Source organism: Diceros bicornis, chromosome 34 (assembly GCF_020826845.1).
Source record: "Diceros bicornis minor isolate mBicDic1 chromosome 34, mDicBic1.mat.cur, whole genome shotgun sequence".
Lineage (NCBI taxonomy): Eukaryota > Metazoa > Chordata > Mammalia > Perissodactyla > Rhinocerotidae > Diceros > Diceros bicornis.
This window is the reverse complement of record NC_080773.1, coordinates 19461367-19485809: the sequence shown is the minus strand read 5'-3', so window position 1 is coordinate 19485809 and position 24443 is coordinate 19461367. Positions and strand designations below refer to the sequence as shown.

Here is a 24443-nt window from a genome sequence, read left to right as displayed (position 1 = left end):
GCACAAAGGAGCCCTCTCTTCGGACCCCTGTTCTCAAAATCACCAACCAACCCACCCTCAGCTTAGGCGAGGAGATAAGAGGAATTGGCCATATCAGTAATGGTTTTAAGTTTTAATGAGTCCGCTATAGAGCGCTCTTCCTCACCTCTCCATCCTGGGGGCTCAGATCTCAGCTTCAGGCTGGGATAACAGAGTGGGGGCGGGAAAGAAATGTGAGTGGGACCAGAAGAGGGAGCAGGTGAGAAGGAGCAGAAAGGAGCTAAGTCCAGACCCTGAGACGAGCCAGGAATCCAAGTCCTTTTAGCATCCAGGGGCCAACACAGTGCATGAACACCATATGTGTGGCCCTCATCTGCAAAGTGGTGTCATCTTGTGTCCCAAGTACCAGGTCAGGGCTCTACTGGGCCCTAAGTGCCTGAAGGGTGCCACCATCGGCCTGGAGAGTCAGGAGGAGGCCCATCCTGTATCTGGAGCTTGGGCAGAAGGTGCCACCTTGGCCTGGAGGATGAGGAGGACACACTAACTTGGGTCTGGAGGGTCTGGAGGAGATGCCCTCTTGGGCCTGGAGAGTCAGGAGGTGGACCCCTGTGGGTCAGTAGGGGCCTCATCTGGGGTCTGACGAAGGACACCAACCATAGGGGGTCTTCAGAGCCCAGGATCAGGTAGATAGTACAAGCAGGATGGGAAAAGCACAAAGAAGCAAAACTAATCCTAAAGGGACAGCTGGATCCAGGATACCAGATCAGGCCAAGGGACTGAATGGAGCCAAGGCCGGGGAGGAGGAGCCAGGAGACGGCAGAGCAAGAACTAGAACCAGGAGATGGAAACAGGGGCCTGGGGAGCAGAAAAAGGGCCCAGCCTCAGGGGACAAAATTCCAGAAGTGGAGCTAGGACCAAAACCGGAGCCCAGGGAGTGAAGGAGGATGCCAGGGAATGTGCAGCAGATTCTGGGGCTCCTGTGGGAAGAGGCAGGAGCAGCCTCTGGGAACAGAAGGCAAACTCAGAAAGGCAGAGAGCACAGAGCTCCCAGGAGGCAGACAGATCAAAGAGCAGCTAGTTACATAAGGGCTGGAACCAGGCCTTAGAGACAGGCTCGCAACCAGGGAGCAGGGCCAGGACCAGGAGGAGGAACCAGATGCAAGGGGCAGGGCAGGACTACACACCAGAGGATGAACCCATTACCCACCCGACGCACAGCATCATCCAGGGGGCAGGGTTAGCCCTGAAGGTGACAGCAAGCTGGGAGGCGGCTACACAGGGTACAGAGACAGGTCCCAGAGGCCCCAAGGCCTACCCCCAAGGCGCAGAGTCAGGCGGTGCAGTGGGTCATGGCTAGGCCCGCGGTCCCGGGTCTTGCTCCAGCTCGGTCCCCGGCACGCCGCGGATGTCGGGCAGCAGGCGGCAGCTGGCCACGATGTCCAGGCGCTCGGCCAGCGCGCAGAGGTCCCCCCGCGCCAGGCGCACGCTGTGGGCCGCCGCCAGCCCCGCCGCCTGGGCGGCCGCCAGCCTACCGGCCAGGGCGGCCACGTCGCGGCCCGCGCGCCGGTACACGCCGCTCACCGCGGCCGCCACGTCGTGGTCCAGCCGCGCCTGGCTCTCGGCCAGCCGGAGCTGCAGCAGCGAGCGCGCGGGGGCGGGCGCCGGGACCTCCTCCGCGCCCCAGGCCTCCCCGGCCGTTTCCCGCTGCACGACGAGCGGGGGCAGGTCCCTCGGCGCGGCCGTCGGCTCCGGCTCCGGCTCCGAGTCGGTCTCCGCGGCCTCCCCGGCCACCCGCAGCCCCGTGGGGCGGCCGCGCGTCGGGCCCGAGGGGCCCAGGTACAGCTCCTCCTCCGACGAGGACGCGGAGAGCTCCGAGTCCGTCTCGGCCGCCTCCCCCGGCACCACCGTCTCGGGCCTCCGCGGGGGCCTCCGCCGACGACCCTGGGACGCCATGCGCCGAGCTAGGGGGAAGGGGGGCGGAGGCATGGCATGAGGGGCGAAGCGCGCAGCTGCTGGATTCCCAGCCCCTCCACTGACTACCTCAGCGATGTGGGGCCCTCTGCTTCCCCTGCCTGGGCCTCAGTTTCCTCTTCTGTGCACGGGGCTCATCGTGCCTGCCGGTGATGGTGGGGGCTACTGGCCCCAGCCTCTTCAGTGTACGCACGGGGAAACTGAGGACCAGCTCAACTAGGGCTCCGAGGCCCGACCTCCCAGAGTCCCAAACTGAGCTCTTTCCGCTTCTGCCTCTGGCAGAGGCCACACCCACAACACCGTCCTCCAAGCCGGTGTCAGATCCGGAAGCACACGGGCCCCCTGGCTGCCCAGGAGCCAGTGCCAGGGTCACAGAAAGGGTGACAGTCCGGCTGGACTCTGGGGAGGGTGCACTAGTGGGGGCGAGGGGAAAGCGCTATCCCCGAAGGCCGTACCGGGTCACCGAAGCTCCGAGTCCCCGGAATCCGCTACCCAGCCGAAGCGCGGCGTCTTCACCGAGGGAGGTGCAGGGAGGCAGCCCCACCCAATCGGGAAGCAGGGGGGGCGGGCGGTGGCGGCCAATCACGTGTGCCGCTCGGCTACCGACCAGGAAGCAAGCCCTCAGGACCAACTTCGAGGGCGTATGCGAAGAGTCACGTGAATGTAAGGACGGCCAATAGGAAAGTGGCTGGGCGGGCGCTTCCGGGTTGTGCTGCTAAGCGAGCGGACAAATAGGGATTTTATAAAACGAGTTATGTCACGTGTCACCAGCGACTCGGCCAATGGAAATGCTCGAAGACCCGGAACCAGGGAAGAGACGGAGGGGAAAGGCGGAGATGCTGTCACGTGTGGCCAATGAAAGAAGTAGATCCGCCCCCTAATCTCCCGCGTTCACGCGCGCACCGCGTGAGAGGAGGAGGGCGGGACTAGTCTGAAACACCAATGGAAGTGGGAGTAGGCGGGGTCGCGCCTAGGTGCAGGAGGCGGGGCTTACACAGCTGGGCCAATGAGAGCGCGAAGCGCCGGGCGTTCTTTAGGCGCGGGAGGCCGGCGCATGGCGGACGTGGTGCTGTTCGAGTTTCTGCACACGGAGATGGTGGCGGAGCTGTGGGCGCGTGACCCGGACCCCGGCCCCGGGGTGAGCGCCGGGGCTCCGGGGGAGGAGGCGCGGGCCGCGGCGGGAAGGCCGGGTCGAGGCCCCGGGGAGCGCGGAACCCTGACCCCGGCGCTGCCTCGCTGGGCGACCTCGGGCGCTGGCGCCGTCCGCTGTGAAGCGGGCTCGCCGCAGGGCCGGCCTCGCGGTCGCTTCTAGGACCGAGCGAGACAGCTCGGGGGAAGGCTCTTAGCCCAGGCCTGGCCCAGGGTAAGCGGGCGGTAGTGACAGTTATTACTATTACCGGACGTGTACTGAGGACTTAACTGTCTGGGTTGAATCCCGCCCGCGCCAGTAGGTGTGAGAGCCGATGACTCAATCGCTGTGTGCCTCAGTGTCCCCCTTTGTCAAATGGGATCAGAACAGCACCTAAGACTCAGAGTGAGACATTTATTCATTCAACAAACTTAGTGAGCGCCTAGTGTATTCCAGGCACTGTTTCCCTGTCTTCGCGAAGCTTATATTTCAGTAGGAGAGTCAAACAAATAAAAATATACTCTGCTACCAGCTAGAGAGAAGTTCTACAAAGAAAACTTCAGTAGAGTCAGGGAAAGAAAAGAGATGGAGTGGGGGATGGTGGAGAAAAGCCTTTCTAGGAAGAGAATGGAGGAAGCAAACCTCATGGATAAGTGGGGGGCAGAGCATTCCATTCCAGGAAGAGGGAAAAACAGGTGCAAAGCCCTGAGGTAGGGGCATGCTTGGCATTTTGGAAGTCAGCCCTCCGAAAGAATAAATGAGCTCAGACTTTAAAGCACTTCATGCCGTGTCTGGCACATAATGGCCCTCAAAACATGGGAGCTTTTGTTATAAAATCAGTTACCAAGAAGAAAGGGGAAGGAGGGAGTAGGTACTTTATAAACAGGGGCTGAGGTCACTTCTTTCTTTATTCTTACATCATCATCTATATGTAAGACATTTTTTTTAAATTTTTATTTATTTTTCCCCCAAAGCCCCAGTAGATAGTTGTATGTCATAGTTGCACAGCCTTCTAGTTGCTGTACGTGGGACGCGGCCTCAGCATGGCCGGAGAAGCCGTGTGTCGGTGCGCGCCCGGGATCCGAACCCGGGCCGCCAGCAGCGGAGCACGCGCACTTAACCGCTAAGCCATGGGGCCGGCCCTGTAAGACATTTTTATTGGCTTAGGTTTTCTTCCCAAGTTAGGAGCCCTAATGGGGGTGTTGCCTGTTACCGTCTCAACATAGTTTCTTTCTGAGTTCATTCATTCAACAAACTGTAACAAAAAGCTGGAAGGTGCCGGCGGTACTGTAGGCTCTGGGGATTACTCAGTGAACTGTACAAAAATCCTTGCCCTTCTGGAGCTCCTGTTGCAGTGTGGGAGACAGACAACTGAGATAAATGAGTCAAGTGTATATAGTACGTCGGGAAAATGCTGGGAGAAAGCTAAAGCATGGAGAGGGAGCGTGCGTTGGCCTGTGTGTTGGGGAGGGGGTTGCGGTGTCTCAGCAGCCCATCCATCCTGGCTTCCTACTCAGAAAGCCAGGAGCCCCTGAAATCTGCCTTTTCTCCTTCCCCTCCAGCTTTCAACCAGGCCCTGCCCGGTCCGCTGTCTAAATAGATTTCCATCTGTCCCTGCCCCTGCCTTAGCCCAGGTCCCCTCCTCTCTGCCCCTGTACCAGCCTCCTCCCTCATCTCTCAGCTCATTTCACCTGTCACACCTTCACTGCGTTCACACCTATTAATCCTTTGGATCTTGGCTCAAATGCCCTTCCTCAGGGAAGCCTCTTCTGAGCCCCCAGTGGAAGTCAGGTATCCTTGTTACCTTCTCACAGCCCCCTCCCCAGCTTCTCCTTGGTAGCCCTCATCACACTCGATAAGTACGTATCTGAATTATGTATCTGTATGATCCTTTGATCCATATCCGTCTCCCCTGCCAGACTGTGCGCTGTGTGGGCCTGGACCAGGTCTGTGTGAATCACCACATAGTAGGTCCTGTGCACACAGTAGGTCCGGCATGGATTTGTTGAAGATGCAGCCCCTATGCCGTGGAGGGTGGCGGTGGGGACTGGGATTACTGAGTACTGTGACCAGTGATAGCATCTACGTGTATAAGTCTTGCCATGCGCTCTCATGGGTTTCCCACTCCTGGGTTCACTTGATCCTCCTAACAGCCCATAGAAGTCAGCAGGGTGCTCCCCACTTTGTAGATGAAGCAACAGAGGCTTTGATGGAGGGGGTGCTTGCTCTAAAGTGGCAGGGTCAGGAATGTACCCAGGCCTCCTGCTTCTGAAGCCTGTGCTATAACCTCCCACAGTGTGTCTTAACTCTGCCCCTCTCCAGGAGGATTTCAATGGGTTTCTGTGGTCAAGCCAGCGTGGGAAACACTCGATTGCTGGGTGTGCTCACCCAGGGCTTTTGGCGCACACAAACAGGACTGTGACTGTAGGGCAGTGGCTCTCCTCGGCTGCCCCTGGAATCCGATGCTGAGGGCCAGAGACTCCGCTGGAGCAGAACGGGGAGGACGGGCCTCAGAGAGCTCCCGGTGGTTCCAGGGGCAGCCCTGCGTGGGGGCCGTGGCAGCTCCCTCACACACCTTGACCTGGGGAGCCCCGTTTTTCAGGGCCTGGTGCGGGAAACAGCTCCGTTGTCTCCCAGTCCTTTCTCTCCCGCTCCTGGCCCCTCCTCCACTCTCTGTTCCTTCTCTTTGGTCCAACAAGTGTCCTGTTTCAACCAAACGCAGGCCTCCTGTTTCTTGGGAACTTATTGTGTCCCCAGCACCATATCTTATCTGATTTAGTCCTTAGAACAGCCTTATGAGGTAAACATTGTCCCGTTTCACAGGAGGGACTGAGGCGCCAGATAGGGCGGGCTTTCCCCAGGCCGCACAGCCACCATCAGAGGCAAAATCAGGACCCGGGTGTCTGGCTCCAGAGCTCCTCGAGGACAGGGATGGTGGCCCGTTCATCTTCGTGCCCACGGCACAGGTGCCCAGGAGCCACAGTCATCACTTAGTGACGGCTCTAGTGATCTCCAGATCACCAGTTATTCGTGGCTGTTGGATGGATGCTCCTGGATGGTTACAGGTTGAGTGGAAGACTGGCCAGATCGAAAAGATCCTTTGACCTTTGTTATCAAAGCAATAAAATCTCCTCCGAGAGTAGGAGGCTGTGGTTTCTCCACCTCAGAAGCTGGGAAGATAAAGGGAGCCCATGGGCAAAGGAGTGAATTCCTCTGCCGCATACAGCGAGCATCATCCACTACTGTGAGCCTGCAGGTGGCCAGGCCTTTGTCCACCAAAGCCCCTGAGCGCCCACGCCAGCCCCTTCTCTCAAGAGGCCCAGGGTGGTGGAGCGGCTGTCACATACAGTCCTTGCGCTCGGGCACGAGCGGGGGAAACCCACCTGTTCCTGGCAGAGTAGACAGTGGGGGCAGAGCCCTAGAGGGGATGCAGTGCATCTGAGGCCAGGGGGCCAGGGGCAGGGTCTCCGTGGGCCGGCCCTGGAACCGGGGCCCTGTCCCAAGGGTGGTGGGAGCCACAGAAGGTGTGAACTGAGATTTTAGCAAGACCTCCCTGGGCACATGAATGAGACTGGATGAGGGCGAGGAAGGGCCCTCCTGCTGCAGGAGCGCAGAGCAGAGGCCAGGGTGGAGAGGGAGGGAGGACTGGGCAGGCTCTGAGACTGCAGGGGAGAATGGGGGATTCCGGATTCGGGGTTGTTTGGGACCGCCTGGGTGGATGAGGGGGGAGAGTCCAGGGCGACAGGGTGGGGTGGGAGGCGTGCTGGCTCCTCCCTCGCTCATCCTCACTCACCTGTTCACTCTCTGCTTCTTTTGGGTCTTCCGAGGCCATTCACTTTGGGGAGGCGGAGAACTCGAGGCCCCTCTCCCTGTGCCTAAGGCAGGAACCAGGCCTGCCCCTTCCCCGGTGCCCACCCCGGGCCTGCGCGCAGTGGCTCTGCGGGTGGGGGTGGAACCTCACAGATAAGCAGGGACCAGGCAGGCACACAGCCCCCCACCCCTCCTGCTTCAGCCCTGGATGCCCTCTCCCAGTCACTTAGGATGTGTGGGGTGCAGGTTCGGTTTGCTCATCCTCTCCTCGTCCTCCTCGGAGCCCTGTGGCCCTTCCCAGTCTGGCACTTGAACCCTCCTTGGGCTCTGCACATTTGTCTCCTATCACCTCTGAGTGTTTCTTCTCCTGCATCCTTCCCTACATGTCTTTTTGACACTCAGATGAATATTAGACTTACTGGATCTCTTAGCGTGTCTTATAACTTTTCTCTCATTTTTTCTACCTCATGTTTTGCTCCTGACGATCTGGGAGGCTTTATCTACCACACAGATTTGTCCATCTTCAGCTTCCTTGTTAACAGATGTTTATTTTGGCTGCCATATTTTTCATTTCCCAGACTTTCCTCCATCAGCTCGTGTCTTCCTCCTAGCGCTGATGCCATTAGTGCCCGAGGCTGATAAGCCTTCTCCTCGGGGTTCCCCTCTGGCCTGCCTTATCTCGTTTCCTCTTGCTGGGCTGTTGTGTAAACTCAGCTGAGCCCAGAAGTGCTGTGACTCTGGGCTGGGCCTGAGGATTCAGACGGAGGGGAGAGTCCGGCCTTGCCCTCCCAGAGATGATAAAGCCCTCATCCCTGACGAGCTCCTGCAGGGACCCGGGGATGGGCGAGCAGGTGAGGCGTCCCCTCCCTTCCTCCTCCACCCTCTTCCCTGCACCTGCTCATCCTCGCCTCTTCCCTTCCTCCCCCCGCCCTTCTCATGAGTCCATCTCCCCAACCCCTGTCTTTCTGTTCAGCAGATCTTAACTGGCCCCTGTCAAGGGCTGGTACAGAGGGGCCAGCAGCAACAACAGCTGTGGATCCAGCTGTTGCCAGGTGCCGGTCACACCGCCACAGTGAGGTAGCGACTGCTCTCAGCCCCATTTCACACATGGGGAAACTGAGGCCCGGGGCCATTAGATAGCTTGCCCGAGGTCACACACCTGGGTAGTCAGCAGTGGAGCCAGGATTCAGACCCAGGACGCCTGAAGTTCCCTGAAGGGACACCTGAGCTTGTGGAAACCTTTCCAGACCCCCCTCAGAGCTCCCCACTGACTCTCGAGCTGTCCCCTCTCAGGGCCGCTGGCCTGGGGTGCCTGCCCTCCCTGCCCCCTCCCCTGCTTAGCTCCTCTTCCTTCAGACTCCCAGCAGACTCGGCACATCCCGGAGCCCTATCACAGCTCAGCATGTCTCCCTCCTGGCACTCCGTGATTATAATGAAACCGTTAATCGCTCCCCTGCTAGGAGGCCCGCTCCATCAGGGCAGGGGCTCTCTGCGTTGTCCCCCCATGGCCCACATCGAGAACATCCAGGCAGGCAGCATTTGTCACACGGGGGACATACACCCTCCTTAGCCTGGATGACTGGGGCCCCTTCCCCACCTTTCCCCACTGTCCCCGCAGTGGCCTAAGCTGCATTCTCCCTCCAGACAGCCCGCTCTCCTGCATCCTTGCCCTTGCGCACAGCGTCTGCTTGGAACTCCCCCTCCCTGCTCCCCACCCTCCTGGTGGAGCTGGCCCTGTCTGTCTGCTCTGTGCTGCCCTTGTCCCCCCTTGCAGGTGGGTTGCCATCACCTGGGCCCCGTCACCCCTATCTCGGTTGGGAAGCCCCTGAAGGCCAGCCAGGAGATGTCTGTGGGATGAACGAGGGAGCCCTGGCTTCTCCTTGTCACACTGGGAAGTCCTCAGGGACACAGACGCCCTGGGTCAGAGTGGAGCCTGGCTGTGCCTCCTCCAGGGGCTCTCCTCTAGAAGGGAGGTGACACAGGAGCAGCAGCCACCGGGTGGAGAGGCAGAGAAGGTCCATCAGCCCAGAGAACAGAGCCCCTCCCTCGTGGGGTCCTTCTCCCAGCCCAGGGCTTCATCCCCCGTCCCCCAGGGGGCCCGTCCCCCAGGTTGACAGACCCGAGGCTGTGAATGACGACGAGAACACTGCCCAAGCCGACTCAGTGCTTAGCTTGCATTTACCAACTCCTTTACTCCTCATAGGATCCCTGGGCAATAATGCTGTTAACACGAGGAAGCCACCGCCCCAGTCCCACAGCTGGTGGGTGTCAGGGCTGGCGTGGCTCCAGATCCTGCACTCAGCCACCAGGCATGGGGCCCCTCACTGTCTCACACCCCGAGCTCGTCGCCTGCACATCCTTAGTCATCAGACCCCACCCAGAGCAGCCCCCTCACCCCGTGCAGCCCACCCCACCATGCTTGAGGAAACCAGAGGAAAACCGAGGGCGGTCCCAGAGAGCGCCGTCACCCAGGCCCGGTCTCGCAGGAGGAGCGTGGAATGGCGGGCGGGGACCCGGGTGCCAGGTGGCCTGGCAGAGGAGAGGGGCACCTTGCTCTGAAACACCGGCTGCCTCTACTGGGGCCTCCCTGCTCCCGGCAGCCCCCGCCAGGCGGGCCGCCGCCTGTGCCACCTCACTGAGGCTGGGACAGCTGCGGGTGTTGTCTGGCCACCCGCCCACCTGGCCGTCCAGGCTCGGGAGCCGGACCTGCTCGGGTGGAGAGACAGCTCCGCAGCTGAGGGTGTGTGTGGCAGGCTTACCTCACCCCTCTGAGCCCCGGGTGCCGGTGTGAAAGATGGCCTGATTTATGAGGTTGTTAAATTAGATGGGAGTGTGCACAGAGCACGCGGACAGTGTCTGTTCAAATCCCCACCTTCGCTTGTTCAGCATCCGTTTCCCAAGTGCCTCCTGGGGGCCAGGCCCTGTGTGTGCGGAGGGTCAGCCTGGGCCCCACCCTCACCGAGCTGCCTCCCTCCTGGGCTCTGCATCTGCCTCTCTGCTCTCCCACCTCGGTCTGCCAGATCATCTCCGAGACATACAGCCGCAGGCTGCAGGCCGTGATGTGCCCTGTCGGGCCCTCCCTCCCTCCCTCGGCTCTCTCCAGGTCACCCAAGTGAAAAATACGTACGAATCGGCTCCTCCAGCCCTGCCGTCCGCACTCTTGGGCGTGTGGACAGACACCAAGTGCAGCCCTCCTGCTGTCCCCCTCCCCAGGCCTCAGCCCCTCCCACCGTGGGACCCTGGCCTGCCCCCCAGAATGCCATCTGGGCCACGCCTTCCCCAAGCGCCCAAGGGAGCATCTCCCTTGGCTGAGCCCGTGTGTCCCTCCCTGGGTTCTTGGCTGAGTTTTAAGGCGTGACGATCATTGTCGACTTTTACAGCCCCCTGCTGGCCAGGCTGGGAGAGTGGGGCCCATGCCTGTGGCCCCTCACTGTGCTTGCTGCCACTTGAGCCTCTGGGGGATCAGAGCGCTTCCTCACAGGGTGTTGTAAGGGTGGAAGTGCTGACGGTACGTGATGGGTGTTATCAGGAGAGAGCTCACAGGCAGGGGTGCAGCTGAGCCTGGGGAAGGTGCCCATTTTTCCTGGAGCAAGAGGGGGCTGGTCCCGAGGGCTGATGGGATAGGAGTGTGGGGATTCAGAGGGTCCAGGAGGAGGCGTGTGAGGGAGTGGAGGTGTCACGCGGCAGAGGGGCAAGGCAAGGCCAACCTGCCACTGCGAAGGCCTGAGCTGTCCTGGTCAGATGGCGCAGGAAGGCGCTCCCTCGCGGGTCTCCTCGCCCCTCGACTGGCAGGGAAGGGCACGTTGGTCTTGTGTCCCCTTTGTAGCCACTACACCAGGTGGCTCCCGGTTGGAGGTGGCTGAGGGTCCCTGAGCCTCTCTTCCTTGACCTTCTAGGGACAGAAGATGAACCTGTCTGTCCTAGAGGGCATGGGCTTCCGTGTGGGCCAGGCCCTGGGTGAGAGGTGAGAGCCGGCCCCTCCTGTCCTTCCCCGGCCCTGCCTGGCTGCAGGTGGGCAGGACCAAGGTTGGGCCCCTTCCTGGGCACGCCTGGGCGAGGAGGGTGGCATTGCTCCATGCAGGAACCCGGCCTGGCTTCCTCTTCTTCCTCACCCTGGGCTCCCCAACCCTGGCCTGGCCGACCCCACAGCATCAGCCTGGCCCAAGTGTCTGCCGCTGCCCTGCAGGCTGCCCCGGGAGCTGCTGGCCTTCAGGGAGGAGCTGGACGTCCTCAAGTTCCTGTGCAAAGACCTGTGGGTGGCCGTGTTCCAAAAGCAGATGGACAGCCTCCGCACCAATCACCAGGTGTGTGCACACACCCAGCCCCAGCTTCCTGACTGCAGGCAGAGGTTGAAACGCAGGAGAGCCCACAGAGAGGGGTTGCAGCAGGCCCAGCCCACCGGTGGGGGCCTGCCCAAAGCTGGGAGGCAGGAACTGGGTATCCCATCGGCAGCCACAGCCCTTCTTGGCACCTCTGTGCATCCTCTGAGGGAAGCCAGGAGGCTACAACGGGGTGTCGAGGCTATTTCCAGAATTTCCACAAGCCTCCCGGGTTGGGGCCCCAGAGTGGGCAGAGGCGCTCTCGTGGCTGCAGCATCTTGCCTCAGCGTGACGCTGCTTGTCGCAGCCTGGGTCGGGTTCCCATTAGACGCCCACGCCGCGCCCAGCCCCACACGGGCCACTTCTCGGGCCGGGTCTGCAGCGTCTCCCCCGGGAAGTCATGCAGCCAGCGGGGCAGGGCCAACACACTGCGTGGGCGGACGCCAGGCCCAGGGTGGGAAGCCCTGGCCCTGCTGCAGCTCGGAAGGCCGGGCCCTGGCCACAGTGGTTTTGAGGGAGGGGTCCTTCCAGACCTCAGCCCAGCGGGGCGGGGGCGCTGGGTCCTGGCTTCCCCTCCCCCCACAACAAAGGCACAGGCGCCACCCCAGCCCCCTGGGCCACTTCTCTGCCCCAGGGGACCTACGTCCTGCAGGACAACAGCTTCCCCCTCCTCGTCCGGATGGCCTCGGGCCTGCAGTATCTGGAGGAAGCACCCAAGGTATGGGGGTGCTAGGACCCCACCTACACTTCACTCCTGCTATTTACCCAGCCCCCACCCCCAGATGGGCCTCTCCCCCCGCTGAGGGGCCGGCCCACAGCCCACGGCCCGGGGAAAGGGTTGACCCCACTGCGAAGCCCGAAGCCCAGCATGGCCCCAGTCCCGGGTGTCGGCCTCCCTCTTCCACAGTGACCTGTGCCCCCCCTCCCCCCCCAGTTCCTGGCCTTCACCTGCGGCCTCCTGCGTGGCACCCTCAGCACCTTGGGCGTCAAGAGCCTGGTCACCGCCTCCGTGGCAGCCCTGCCCACCTGTGAGTCGTGGAGGGGGGATTCTGCCCATCCCTTGAGAGAGGCAGCAGATCCGGAGCTCTCCTTTCCCTGCTCCCGCGTGCCGGGGAGGTGGGCCCGGGCTGTGGAGCCCCATTTTACAGATGGGGAATTGAGGCCCAGAGAGCTTAAGTCACATGCTCAGGCCACACAGCTGGTGCAGCCCATCAGTGCCCCTGGCCCTGTGATGTCCCCCAGCCTGCTTCCCTGGGGCGAGCCAGTCCAGTAGTTTCAAACGTTCTTCGAATGCGGGTACCCAGGTGAACATAACAGAAGTCACTCTGGTTGAAGCTCTGATGAGGGCCTCCAAAGGCGGCTGGGCCCCGTGGAACTTGCACCCCGCCTGGCGGGGTGTCCTGCCCTCCACTGCCCCTCCCCCCAGGGGTCTTCCCCTCTGCTGGCCCCCGAGGCCCACTCATGGGGGGACCTGGGGTCCAAGTGGGCAGGCCCTGAGCAGTACGTGCCACAGAAGCCCGTGCCAGGCCCCTCCCCTCGGCCCACATGCTTGGCCCTCGTGCCCTTGGTCACCCACACAGCCCTGGATGCAGGCCAGGCGGGTGGGGAGCATCACCCGCTTGACCAGTGAGGGAACTGAGGCCCAGCCTAAGGGACGAACAGCTCTGAGCTGTTGGGGTGCTTTCTGCCTCTCCCCTCAGGTCCCAGCCTCAGGCTAAAGCCAGCCCTTCTCTTCCAGGTAAGTTCCAGGTGGTGATCCAGAAATCCTGAGGAGCCCCAGGCCCCACTCCCGGCTGAGCCTCACAGCCGCCTCTGGCCCAGGGACCCCGGGCCACTGCCTTTGGGGGCGGCCAGAGGGTGCTGGGGATCCCAGGCTCTGGGGGTGACAAGCAAGGCAGGCGCTCCAGCCACTTCAGGGTGTCACACGTGCTCAACAAGTGGGTGTCAGAGGGAGGTGGGGGCATCCCTGGGGCGAGGTGGTCCTGGCAGCAGTTGGGGCTGGTGTGGCAGGCTCCCCCCATCGGATCACTCTGCGTGGTAGATGCTCAATAAAGGTTCTGTATGTGGAGCCATCTAAAGTGGAAGGTGGGGGTCACTCTGAGAGCGCTGGGAGGAGGGGGTGTCTGTGAAGTGACTGTGTCACAGGTCCTGCGCGAGGTGGGGGAGCAGAGCACCATGTGGCTGCCCATTCCTTATTCCCTCCCCTCCCGGGCCCCCTCCACGCCCTGGAGCATGCTGCCTCCCACCCTGCACACCTGGCAGGGGGATGGTGGCCCCCGACACCGGCGGCCCCACCAGCGTCAACAAGTCTGGGGCTGCTCTGTGCCCAGCGCGGCACACAGAACGGACCTCTCTCCAGGGAGAAGGGCAGGGGCTGCCGGGAGCGAGGATGGACGGAGCGGGGACACGGGCCATACATCCTCGTTCCCCACATACTTATGTACACACTTCACATGCTGGCAGACCCGAGTCCTACCAGAACAGCTGACCGGTCCCTCAGCCTCCCTGCCTCCCCCGCCCTTTTACATTCATAGCATCTTGGGGCATCGTGCACCTGGACTCGGCCCCCTGCTGCCTGACGTGGGTAAGTACTTCCCCCTCAGAGCTGTAAACCAAGACGAGAGTGAGGAAGGGTCTCCTTGCTTAAAACACCCCCACGGTGGCTCCTCACCCTCTGCAGAGTCTGGCGCAGACACCCCATCCAGCCCTGCCTGGGCCTGCCCCTCAGCCCACACAGCTGGTCCGCCTTCCCTGGCCGGCCTCACGTGTTCTCTGCCTGGGCTGCCCGCCCCCGCCCGCTCCCCAGACTCCTGCTCCCTCTCATCTCCGGTAGCCGCCCGGCCTCTGCTGACCGCCACGCCCACTGGAGCGGTTCCTCACTGGTCTCTGTGCCTGCAGCCCTGGGCGGGCTCCTGGACAGCCTCCCTCTGCCCTGTGGTGTTTACTTGTTTATGTTCCACACACTTCCTCTTGGGTCCCTCCCGACCCCTCCTCTGGTGGTGGCACTGCCCAGCGCAGAGCCTGGCAGATGTTTCCCGAATGAATTGCAGCCACTCAGCGACACTGTGTGCGGACGGCAGCGGGAGTGGGCGACTGTCCCAGCCCTGCTCTCAAGAAGCTCATGGGACTGTCCTGGAGGTTCCCCCACTCAGACAGACCAGCCCCGCCGAGGGCCGGGGTGGTGAGGGGTGCTTGGCATGGGGGCACAGTCCCGCATTGGTGGAGGACAGGGAGGAGAAGCGGCTTGAAAGCCTGGGGAAGGAGAGACAGGCCTGGCCCCGGGTGGAGGGGGGGACAGAGCTCTGGCTACAGGGTGCTGTGTTTGGCCACCCAGGCGGAACCCCTAGAGGGGTGCCCTGCAGGGCCGGGTGGGTTCCCGTCTCCTGTCCTGAACCCTTGTCCTGGGCACTATTCCGTGGTTGCCTCCCCTATCCCCATCAGGCCAGCCCTCTCCCCGGGCAGTCACAGTTGTCCCCATTGCTCCAGCAGTGCAGAGACAGGACCCTGGGGGACGAAGGGCCCCCGTGGCATCTAAGGCCCCCCTTGCTCAGCCCCATCCCGCCCTCACCTCTGGAAGAAGGGCTGCAGGGAGCCCTCCACCTGCCCAGCCAGCAGCAGGCAGAGCACCACCCCAGCCTGCTTTCAAAGCCCCCTCTGCTTCCCTGTGACCCGGGTCAGGGACTTCACCTCTCCACACCTCGGTTTCCTCATCTGTAAAGTGGGCATCACACCCACACCACTGGGGTATGGCGAGAAGGACGGGGTTACTGTAGGAAAAGCACGTCCATCGCGTGCGACTCCTGGAAGCCTTTGTCCTGTGTGTATTGTCGTGACATGTGAAGCATTTTGAGCAACCCGGTAAGTGGGTCAGTCAGCCGAGCAGGCGTAGCTGCTGTCGGTGCCCAGTGCCAGCCCTGTGCTCTGTGGACTCCTCCTGACAACCATGAGAGGCAGGTGCCGACACTGGCACCTCGTTGCTCAGCAACGAGGAAGCCAGGGCTCAGACAGGTGAAGTCACTTGCCCAAGATCACACAGCTGGGCCCAGGAGGAACTGGCATCCGAACCTGGGATTGCGTCTTCTCCCGGTCCCAGGCTCTTCATCCACGTCCCAGCCTCCTGCCCTCCCACAGCAGAAGTGCGCCGGGGCTGGCCCCATAGACCCTCTGGCAGGTCCCGCCCCAGGCAGCACGGAGGCCTGCCATCCCCATCCCTTGCCTGGGGTACCGCGTGGAGGCAGCCTCCCAGTCCTTGAGAGCAGACAGCACTGGACAGGGCGGGCAAACCGGTCGGGCGGCTCGGCTCCCAGCTCCGGGGCCTCACCAGTTGGGCCTGCGCTGACAGCAGAGGGCTGGCACAGCAGCTCGGCCGAGGCTGCCATCAGGTATGGGGGACCCAGGCTGGGGGGGAGGGCGGCAGGCAGGGGCCACAAACCTGGCCCCCAGCCCCCACTGAGCCCTGACTCGCACCACCCGAGTTTCCCCTGCCCCTCGGCTTCACCTGTCCCGCCCTCCAGACAGCATCTTTCCTCCGGTCTGCTCTCGGCTATTCGCATTTTAAACCCGGTGCACCCCATCTCGCCCCGAGTTTGCTGAGCCTCTCCCCAAATTGCACCACCTGATTCCATTTGCTCCCCCAGAATTCCCCTCCCACCAGCCCCTCATTCAGTTCCTGAATGTCCCCAGCCCTGAAATTTCAGCCACTCCATTGCTCGCTGCCCACCCCCCACCCTCCCCCGCACCCCCACCCTCAGTGCGCTGGTTTCCTCTTTTCAAAAGGCACGCTCCCACTCCCACAGCGCACACCCCCAATACCTAGTCCCCCCTAGTTTCACCCAGCCACCCGCCAGCTCCCACGGTACCCCAGCCCACGTCTGCTCAGCACCCCATTGTCCTGGCTTCTTGGAAACTCCCAGAGGCTCCCAAACAGTCACCCGCCCCTCAGGAATCTCACCCACCCCAAATTAGCCCCCAACCATTCTCCATCCTCCATCCCTCCCTGTCCCGCCCTCTCGCTTTTACTGCGAAGGCACCTCCGCCCCACCTGGGGGACCAGGACCCCACCTGGCAGACATGGTCTCTCACTGCCGAGGTCACAGGGAGTGGGCTCTCTGCTGCTGGCGCCTGAGGGGGCTGGGCGCCGAGCCCACCCTCTCCCTGCCCCCTCAGCAGGCCCCTGCTGCCATGCAGAAGCGCTACACCGTCCACTTCGCCAAGGGCGCCCTGCCCCCTGGGACCCCCAACGAGTGCTACTTCTTGGATCCAGAGTTGGGGCACCAAAAAGGTAAGAGTTCAGTTTGGGGGGGTCCCGGCAGGGAGAGAGGCCAGTGACTGGGGGCTCGAGTGGAAGGAGACCCTGAGACCCCAGGAAGGAAGCACCACTAGCACCTCCATACAGGCTTCTGCACAAGGGTTGTGGGGGGACCACCCTGGAATGGGGACACCCACTGGCCTGCCCCTCCCCCAGCGCGGGAAGAATTCCCCCTCCCCAAATTGCCAGGTCTGTGGGGACTGCCCCCCAACCTGGGGGAGCAGTGTGGTGGGAAGGAGGAGTGGGAGAGCGAGCCCCCCGACTGAGTGTGTATGAATGAGGCTGTGACTGCTTGGGGTGGGGAGGGGGCAGTCACCTCCTGTTAGAGCCAATTCAGCCTTCTAGGGGTGGGTACCTGTGCCTCCCAGGGCAGCCCCCTTCCCGCCAGCCTGGGGCCAGGGGCCAGGCCCACCCTCCTTCTTCCCACTCCCCACCCTGTCTCCTCTCCACGGCCACCTCCCATCACTCCGGCCTCCTCCGGACCAAGCAGGCCAGCTCCCGATGGATTCCTCTCAGTCTGCCCCACTGGGGACCTCTCGAGGACTGAGGAATTTGGGGTGGCTGGGGCATCGCCCCTCTCCAGCCCCTGCACCTCTTCTCCCACCATGGGAAAGCACAGAGCCCCCCTCTGCCCACGCTCCCTTCTCATTTTCTCTTTGACTGTTTGAAGACCTGACCTGGTTCCTGCCAGTGCCCTTCAGGGGTCAGAGACCCAGGCCCAGTCACCCCCACTTCCTTCCTTCCAGGATGCTGTCACCCGAGGTGCCATGACCCAGCGGCCCCTCGAGCCCACAGGCCCTGTCGACCACCCCCCCAGGTGCGCTGGCAGCTGGCTTGCCACGGCCACATGGGGTGTGTCAGGGGCTGTCGCCGGGGCCCCCAGCACCCCATCCTGCAGCAGCAGCGGCAGCCCCAGCCCCCACCTCCCAGCCCCCTGCGGCAGCGGCTCTGCTCCATTCACCAGGCCCAGCAGGGGCCGCCTGCAACCGCCGCTGCCCCCATGGGACCGGCCAGCGCCCCCCAGCTGCCTCCCGCGCCCACCACCTCACTCACCACGGCACCCGCCACAGCCAGCAGCGGTCCAGCCCTGCCCTCCGCAGCCGGCACCCTCCTGGAGCCCAGCGGGCCCTCTGGCGCCCGGCCCCTGCCTGCCCCCGCAGCCTTCAGCCTCTTCACCTCCTACAGCTCCGGTGCTCACCCAGTCTCCCCGGGGGCTCTGTCCCTGCCGCCTCACTTCCCGCCTGGGCCCGGGCCTGCCCTCCTCACCCCTGCCTCTGGGTCCTTGTCTGGGCCATGATCAGCCCTGACCCTGGGCTGGGTGGCCGCCTCTGCTTCCCTGTGGGAGCTGAGGCTTCCTCCCCAGGCCTGTCCACAGGCCGGGCCCGCAGTCTCCCTCTGCTGACACCCTGGCTCTGCTCGCTCTCTTCCTGGCCCGCCCTCCCTCCCTGGCCCGCTGGGTGGGTGATAAGCGCCAGCTTGCTGGCCAGCTCTGCTGTGGGGGAGACAGGTCAGGAGAGCAGCTGCAGCAGCAGGTAGGGAGCAGCCTGGGGGAGGAAGCGAGCAGCGCAGCGATGGGAGGGACCCACCCACGCATTCATTCATTCATTCATTCTGGGACTGGGTACTGGACGCCTGCAGTGGGCGCCAGGCTCTGTTGTGGGGGGGCCACAGGGCACAGGCAGACAGATGCCTGCCCTCATGGAGCTCACGTTCAACAGGCAGTGGGGGGAGGCGGGGACAGGAAACAAATACGGAAAGTTTAAGTGTGTCACCTGGTGTTAATTACATTGGGGAAAATAAAGCAGGAAGGGGGGTAGGGAGCGTTAGGGTTTGCAAATTAAATAGGGTCATCAGGTGAGGCCTCATTAAGGCGACAGTTGAGCAAAGATGGGGCGGTTCTCTCGAGTAAGTGGCAGCAGGGTCAGCAAATGCAGACTCTGAGGTGGCCTGTTGAAGGTCGGCAAGGAGGTCGGCATGGCTGCAGCGGAGGGAGTGAGGGGCAGAGGGCCAGATGGGGTCAGATCCTGCGGGGCCTGTGACTGGGGTGAGGTTGGGCTTCTGGGGGAGGCGGGGGCCACGAGGGCCGGGAGCTGATTGGGATCTATCAGGAGAGTGGACTGTGGGAGGCGAGGGCAGGAAGCCGGAGTCCAGGGGAGAGGTGCTGGTGGCCTGACCAGGGAGGCCGCAGTGGAGGCGGGACGCGCGGCTGGTTTCTAGGTCTGGTTGGAAGGCAGCAACCGCTGAGCGGGGACTCTGGCTCCAGGTCAGGCCCAGCCTTGTTCTGGAGCCTCTGGGCCACGGAGCCCATTTCACACACACACAAGTAGAGGCTGGAGCAGGCCAAGTCCCCCAGTGATCAGGCAGCGCGGGGTCAGATCCGCCCTGGCCGCCACCTCAGCCCACCTTGGGCCCGGTCCTCCTCCTGCCCTCCCGGCTGTGCCCCCAGGCCCAGCACTGGCCCTCGGCGAGGGCTGGATCCTGCAGCCCACCATGCCCCATGAGGCTGGCCTGGCGCCCCCCACACCGGGCTCCAAGTCCAGAGAGTAGAGCTCAGTGGGGGTCTGGGGCAGGGCGCCCTCTGCAGAGGGGGTGCGGTAGTGCTTGCGCATGGTGCTGGGATCTGCGTGCTAAACAGCCATTCCAGACCAGGGCATTGACTGAGGGCCCGCCCCTGGGCAGACCCTTTGGCACCCATGCTTCCCAGCATCTCTGCACCCCACCTTTCAGAGGAGGGGACTTGGCGTCCCAGAGGCATCGCTCTGCCAGGGTCATGCAGAGCAAGCTGGCGGGAGCAGGAGCAGAAGGAGGGTCTGCCTGGGCTCGGGGCAGGATTACTGACTTGTGGGCATGGGGTCATGGAGAGCGAGAGAGGTCAGGGTAAGGGGTGGATGGGAGCTGAGAGGAGCCCGAGGTCGTCGGGGCCGGTCCACACTGGAGCCAGGCTAGCAGAGCAGGCAGGAGCTGACACACGCAGCTTTGGAGCATGGAACGTGGTGTTCCAGGCACGTCAGGGCATCAAGTTCCAAGAAAAGCCTGTGCGACTTTCCCAGGGAAACCACGGGCTGTAGCTGAGCCTGGTGACCTAGGGCCAGGGCAGCCAACTTCCCACAGGCCTCTTGGCAGGAGCCGGGGGGAGCCTCCCAGCCTTTACCTGGCAGATCTGGGCTCAGCTCCCCTGGGGGATCCAGAGAGCACAGCTGGCCCTGGAGGAGGGGCTGCCTGCGGCCACAGAAACCCCCATCTATCCAAGCTTTGACCCTAGTCACCTCTGGGAGTCAGGGAGGGGAAAGCCGGTGCGGGGAGGGGCTGAGGGCGGGCGCTCTGGAGGGCAGATGGGAGGAGGGTGGTGCCTAGCCAGCCTCATTGACTCAGTTTCCCCACCTCCACCCCCTCCTTAACCTGGGCCCCCAGATATCCTGACAGAGGATGACGTGTACTGCAGCTGCCTGGCCAAGACCCTCTGCCACGTGCCTGTCCCCGTGACCGTGGGTTTCTACGCCCCCTTCGGCTGCCGCCTGCATATGATGCTGGACAAGATCACTTGTGAGGATCTGCGTGCGTTGGGGGAGGGGGCAGTAAAAGGAACTGGGCCTCTGGTCCCTCCCAGCCCCAGGCTTCCCCAAGGCCCGCTCACCCCAGTCCCAGTGCCCATAAGTCAGCAGTAGCCAGGTCCCTCCCCACACCCACAGCCTCTGCCCCGGCTCCCTGCCCGTTTCCCCTCTGGCCTCCTGGCCTCCAGTCTCACCTCTCTCCGCCAATTCCAAGGAATCTTTCTAAGATGCAGCTCTGGCCCTGTCCTTCCCCTGCTCAAAAGCCTTCTCCATGGCTCCCCAGCACCCTAGGGAGGAAGCCCAGGTTCCTCACTGAGGCTGCCGACTCCTGCCAAGTCCCTGCTGGCCTCTGTGCCCCCCAGACCCCTCTCTTCAGCCCTGGCCCAGGGCCTGGCACCCACAAGACCCCTAACAGAGAGGTTTTCATTGAGGACATGAGCTGAAACCTGGCCGGGTTCCAAAGCTGGGTGGACCTGGCTCAGACCCCAGCCCCAATCGCAGCCAGAGGGGCTGGAGGTGACTCATTTCCATGTGCCCAGCCCTGGGGAGCACCTGCTAAACGAGCCCACGTCTGCCCCTGTGTTGTCACAGAACAAGAAACAGGGTCGTGGGAGGGGAAAGATTTGGCTATAAGGAAAAAGGAAACAGCATCAGTCAGGAGCTCTTCTGTGCTTGCTGGCTCCCACGCATTCCCACTCATTTACTGCCCTCAGAGCAGGCAGATCCGGCCCCCAGCCTCTCAGGATCCATCCTTCAGACATTTGCCAGCACTTCCTCTGCCCAGGGGACACAGGTTAACCAAGATGACCAGGGACCTGCCCTTCCTGGACTCACAGTCCGGCGGGGAAGACAGACCTGTCTCCAGACAGTGACGACCCAGAGTGGGCAGGGCTGGGACAGGGGAGCCCAGAGGGCTCCTGATCCAGCCTGGGGATCAGGGAGGGCTTCCTGGAGGAGGAGCAGTAAGCCAGAAAAATCAGACCAGCACTGTGTGGCACCTTGCTGCCCCGCGTTTCTCTTCCTCAGCACCTCGTGTGCATCCTTTAAATTCTTAGAGCCTTCCCTGCCCCTTTCTGTCCCCTCTCCCCGACTTCTGCCCACCCCTGACCCTCGGCCTCGCCCTCAGACCTCTTCTGGTCCAAGCCCAGCTCCAGCCTCTCCTTGCGCACCCGCCCCGGGCTCCCCGTCTCGTACCCAGGCCCTGCCCCGCGCGCGCCGCGCTCACGCGTCCGTCCCCGCGCCCACCCTCCCTCCCCGCAGCGCTGATGCAGCAGGAGGCGGCGCAGTGCGAGGCCGAGGAGCTGCAGCGCGTGCAGTGGCGGCCGCGGCCCGTGAGCGGCTGGGGCCTCCCGCAGCTGCTGTGGTACCTGGTGTTCCTGCGGCCCATCATCACCGAGGTGCACCTGCGGCGCAAGAACGTGCAGTTCCTCTTCATCCGCTTCAGCGCCTGGCAGTACGCGGGCACCGACAAGCTGTGGGCCGGCCTGGTGACCACGCTGTGCGAGGGCATCCGCCGCCACTACGGCGCGCTGCCCTTCAGCGTGTACTCGGTGCTGGGCAACAAGCCGGCCACGTCGCCGGGCTTCTACCAGCGCGAGTGGCACTGCCGGCTCCGCGTGTGCCTGGCGCTGCTGGCGCTGCTGGCGGCGCTCTGCCTGGGCGTGGGCCTGCTCTACCTGTCGGTGGGCGCCCGCGGGCTGGGCCGCGGCGGCCCCAGCGGCAGCGTGCTCCGCGCGTTGGGCGGCGCGGCCACCACGCTGTCGGGCTCGGGGCTGCTCATGGCCGTGTACTCGGTGGGCAAGCACCTGTTCGTGAGCCAGCGCAGGAAGATCGAGCGGCTGGTGTCGCACGAGAAGTTCGGCAGCCAGCTGGGCTTCATGTGCGAGGTGAAGAAGGAGGTGGAGCTGCTCACCGACTTCCTGTGCTTCCTGGAGATCTACCAGCGGCGCCGGCTGCGCGTCGTGCTCGAGGTCACCGGGCTGGACACGTGCTACCCCGAGCGCGTGGTGGGCGTGCTCAACGCCATGAACACGCTGCTGTCGGACAGCCACGCGCCCTTCATCTTCATCCTGGTGGTGGACCCCAGCATCCTGGCCGCCTGCCTCGAGAGCGCCGGCTCCATGAAGGGCACGGCCGACAACGGCTACCTCTTCCTCAACCGCACCGTCACGCTGCCCTTCTCCGTGCCCATCATGGGCCGCCGCACCAAGCTGCGCTTCCTGCACGACGCGGTGCAGAGCCGCGACGACCTGCTCTACCGCGAGCTGACGCGCAACCTGCGGCCGCCGGGCCGGGGCGCGGGCGGCGAGGGCGCGCAGCTCCTGGAGGTGGAGACGCAGGCGGGGGCCCAGCGCGCGCAGGGCCGCGGGGACGCCGAGGCGGCGCGCCGCATCCAGGAGGCGCTCTTCTGCCTGCACGACGAGCGCGACTGCCTCTACGAGTACGTGCCCGACAACGTGGTGTCCATGCGGCGCATCGTCAACACCGTGCCCATCACCGTGCGCCTGCTGCAGCAGCAGCAGGGCAGCTTCGGCGGCCCCACGCCGCGCCAGGCCGTGGCGTGGGTCGTGCTGGCCAACCAGTGGCCCTGCCGCCTCAGCTGGGTGCTGCAGTGCCTGGAGGACCGGCAGCAGGCCGGGGGCGCGCCCGAGGCCAGCGCGCGCCTCTGGGACGTGTTCTGCGACAACAGCTCCGAGCTGCACACCATGACCAAGGCGTTGCAGAACGTGCTCGACCTGGACGGCGACCCCGAGCTTTTCGAGCGCTTTCTGGGTGCCGACTTCCCTTTCACCGTGGCCGAGGCGCAGAGCCTGCTGCGCTGCACGGTCAACCTGGACCACTCCATCCGCCGCCGCATGGGCCTCATCCGGGCTGTCAGCGCGCTCAAGCCGCCCATCCTGCCCAAGTCCGTTGCCGGCAACGACCCCCACGCCGCCACTGGAGCTAACAACTCCCCCCAGGCGGCCCCATCAGGCCACACCGCAGGGCACGCCCCTGCGAATGGCAGGGAAGCCGGCCACCCCCGGACCCGGCGCGCGGGGGCAAGCCGAGCCCCACGGCCTGAGCGCCCTTCCCCTGGGAGGACTCCAGCCCAGGTGGGCCTTGAATGGAGGACTCGGGCAGCAGCAGGAGGCCACAGCTCTGTTCCCCCAAATGAGGGTGTAGGGGGCCAAGGTCCAGTGACTGGAACCTCTGGTGGCCACATTCCCCAGGGGAATCTGTGAGCCGGAGAGAGCTGTTGGCAGCTGCCACCAGGAGCCGGGCCATGTGTCAGTGCCACGTCTGAGAGCCACTCAGAAGGACCAGTGAGGAACTCAGGGTTCAAGTGTAATAAATGAAGGTGTGAAAGCCCCTGAGTGGTCTGCAGGCCCTGTCTCGCAGGCTCAGCGAGGACTGGGAACCAGGCTCCCCGTCCTGGCAAGCCCGTTTCATCCCCAGAGAGTTGCACCGCCTCAGCTGGCATCCCTGGTGGCAGGAGGGGCTGCGGGGGTGGTGGGCGAGGCCACGGGGGTGGGGGAGATGAAGGACAGACGGATGTGCGGGTTGACTCAGGCGATGGAGAGCGCCCAGGCCTCGGGGGATCCAGGTCCTTGTCCCCATGCCCTAGCCCGCCCCTCTGTGGGCAGGGCAGGAGCTGGCATTTCCGAGGGTGGTGTCCCCAGTGACCTCAGCAGGCTGCTCCACTCTCGGGTGGCTCCACCCCGGCATAATGGGTTAATTAGGACTCATTGGCACCTCAGGCGGTGAGGCAAGCAGACAAGTCACTGTCCAGAGGATGCCTACCCTACGGGTCACTCCAGGGCCGCCTAAGGGCCCCCTGATGTGCCCTTGGTGAGGACAGGTAAGTGAGGAGGAGGGGGGCACATGCGGGATGGACAGAGCTGGAGGGAGAGCCAGGCTGAGCTGGGGCTTCTCCCAGGGCTGCACTCACGGCTCACCACCTTCCCCGTCCACCAGCAGGACAGAGACCTAGGATGGGGTGTCCCTCCTCCCGGCGGCTTCCCATTCCTCACTGCTCAAATCCACACACTCAGGCCCGAGGTGTGCCAGGCCCAGCCCAGGGGGAAAAGGGGGACCCACACTAAAGATACTCTGTGTGACCCCAGGTCGAGGGCGTGACTTCTGAGCCAGGGCCCTGAGGGCTGAGGGGAAAACCCAGAGCGAGCTGAGAGCTCTGCGAAGGCACCCAGCCTCAGGCCACGCCACCTGGTGCGGGTACTGAGCTCACATGCCTTGGCTCCAAGGCTGCGCACAGCACCCCAACGCCCCGGCCATGACTGCTTCACAGGGGATGCAGGGCAGAGCCAACCTGTGACTGGGAGCTGCCAGGACGGAGGCTGGTCTTCAGTCCTGGCGTGGCTGAGCTGGGGGGCTAA

At 63.5% G+C, this 24443-nt stretch overlaps 3 protein-coding genes across 9 annotated transcripts; 2 read left to right on the top strand and 1 right to left on the bottom strand.

The window, feature by feature from the left end:
- Window positions 1-97: 97 nt before the first annotated feature.
- BLOC1S3 (biogenesis of lysosomal organelles complex 1 subunit 3) lies at window positions 98-2544 on the bottom strand. Of its 2 annotated transcripts, none has more exons than XM_058529570.1 (2): window positions 2020-2544; window positions 98-1940 (listed from the first exon to the last, which is right to left on the bottom strand). In XM_058529570.1, exon 2 carries the CDS (start codon window positions 1930-1932, stop codon window positions 1333-1335), a length of 600 nt encoding a protein of 199 aa, XP_058385553.1. In that variant the 5' UTR covers window positions 1933-1940; window positions 2020-2544; the 3' UTR covers window positions 98-1332. The 2 variants fall into 2 exon arrangements, with proteins under 2 accessions (XP_058385553.1, XP_058385552.1); XM_058529569.1 differs by having other exon boundaries at window positions 2406-2543.
- Window positions 2545-2981: 437 nt separating this feature from the next.
- Window positions 2982-15585, top strand: TRAPPC6A (trafficking protein particle complex subunit 6A). Of its 6 annotated transcripts, XM_058529563.1 has the most exons (7): window positions 2982-3088; window positions 10786-10853; window positions 11076-11193; window positions 11843-11926; window positions 12143-12236; window positions 12909-12946; window positions 13672-15585. In XM_058529563.1, the coding sequence occupies exons 1-7, from the start codon at window positions 3005-3007 to the stop codon at window positions 14923-14925; spliced, it is 1740 nt and encodes a 579-aa protein (XP_058385546.1). In that variant the 5' UTR covers window positions 2982-3004; the 3' UTR covers window positions 14926-15585. The 6 variants fall into 6 exon arrangements, with proteins under 6 accessions (XP_058385546.1, XP_058385548.1, XP_058385549.1 ...); XM_058529565.1 differs by lacking the exon at window positions 10786-10853 and having other exon boundaries at window positions 13672-13804; XM_058529566.1 differs by lacking the exons at window positions 12909-12946; window positions 13672-15585 and adding an exon at window positions 12947-13286.
- Window positions 15586-15600: 15 nt separating this feature from the next.
- NKPD1 (NTPase KAP family P-loop domain containing 1) lies at window positions 15601-23188 on the top strand. The gene is given in 5 exon segments (XM_058529561.1): window positions 15601-16489; window positions 17263-17706; window positions 19928-20059; window positions 21328-23094; window positions 23097-23188. Coding segments are annotated over 5 exon segments (2589 nt in total). The 5' UTR covers window positions 15601-16278; the 3' UTR covers window positions 23132-23188.
- Window positions 23189-24443: the final 1255 nt, after the last annotated feature.

What these genes read in the sequence shown, in the direction of transcription:
- BLOC1S3 (XM_058529570.1), bottom strand. Translation starts at nt 1,932, where the DNA reads ATGGCGTCCCAGGGTCGTCGGCGGAGGCCCCCGCGGAGGCCCGAGACG.
- TRAPPC6A (XM_058529563.1), top strand. Translation starts at nt 3,005, where the DNA reads ATGGCGGACGTGGTGCTGTTCGAGTTTCTGCACACGGAGATGGTGGCG. An exon ending in ACCCGGACCCCGGCCCCGGG is followed by an intron (nt 3,089 to 10,785) that starts GTGAGCGCCGGG and finishes TTGACCTTCTAG; the next exon opens with GGACAGAAGATGAACCTGTC. An exon ending in GCCTCCGCACCAATCACCAG is followed by an intron (nt 11,194 to 11,842) that starts GTGTGTGCACAC and finishes TCTCTGCCCCAG; the next exon opens with GGGACCTACGTCCTGCAGGA.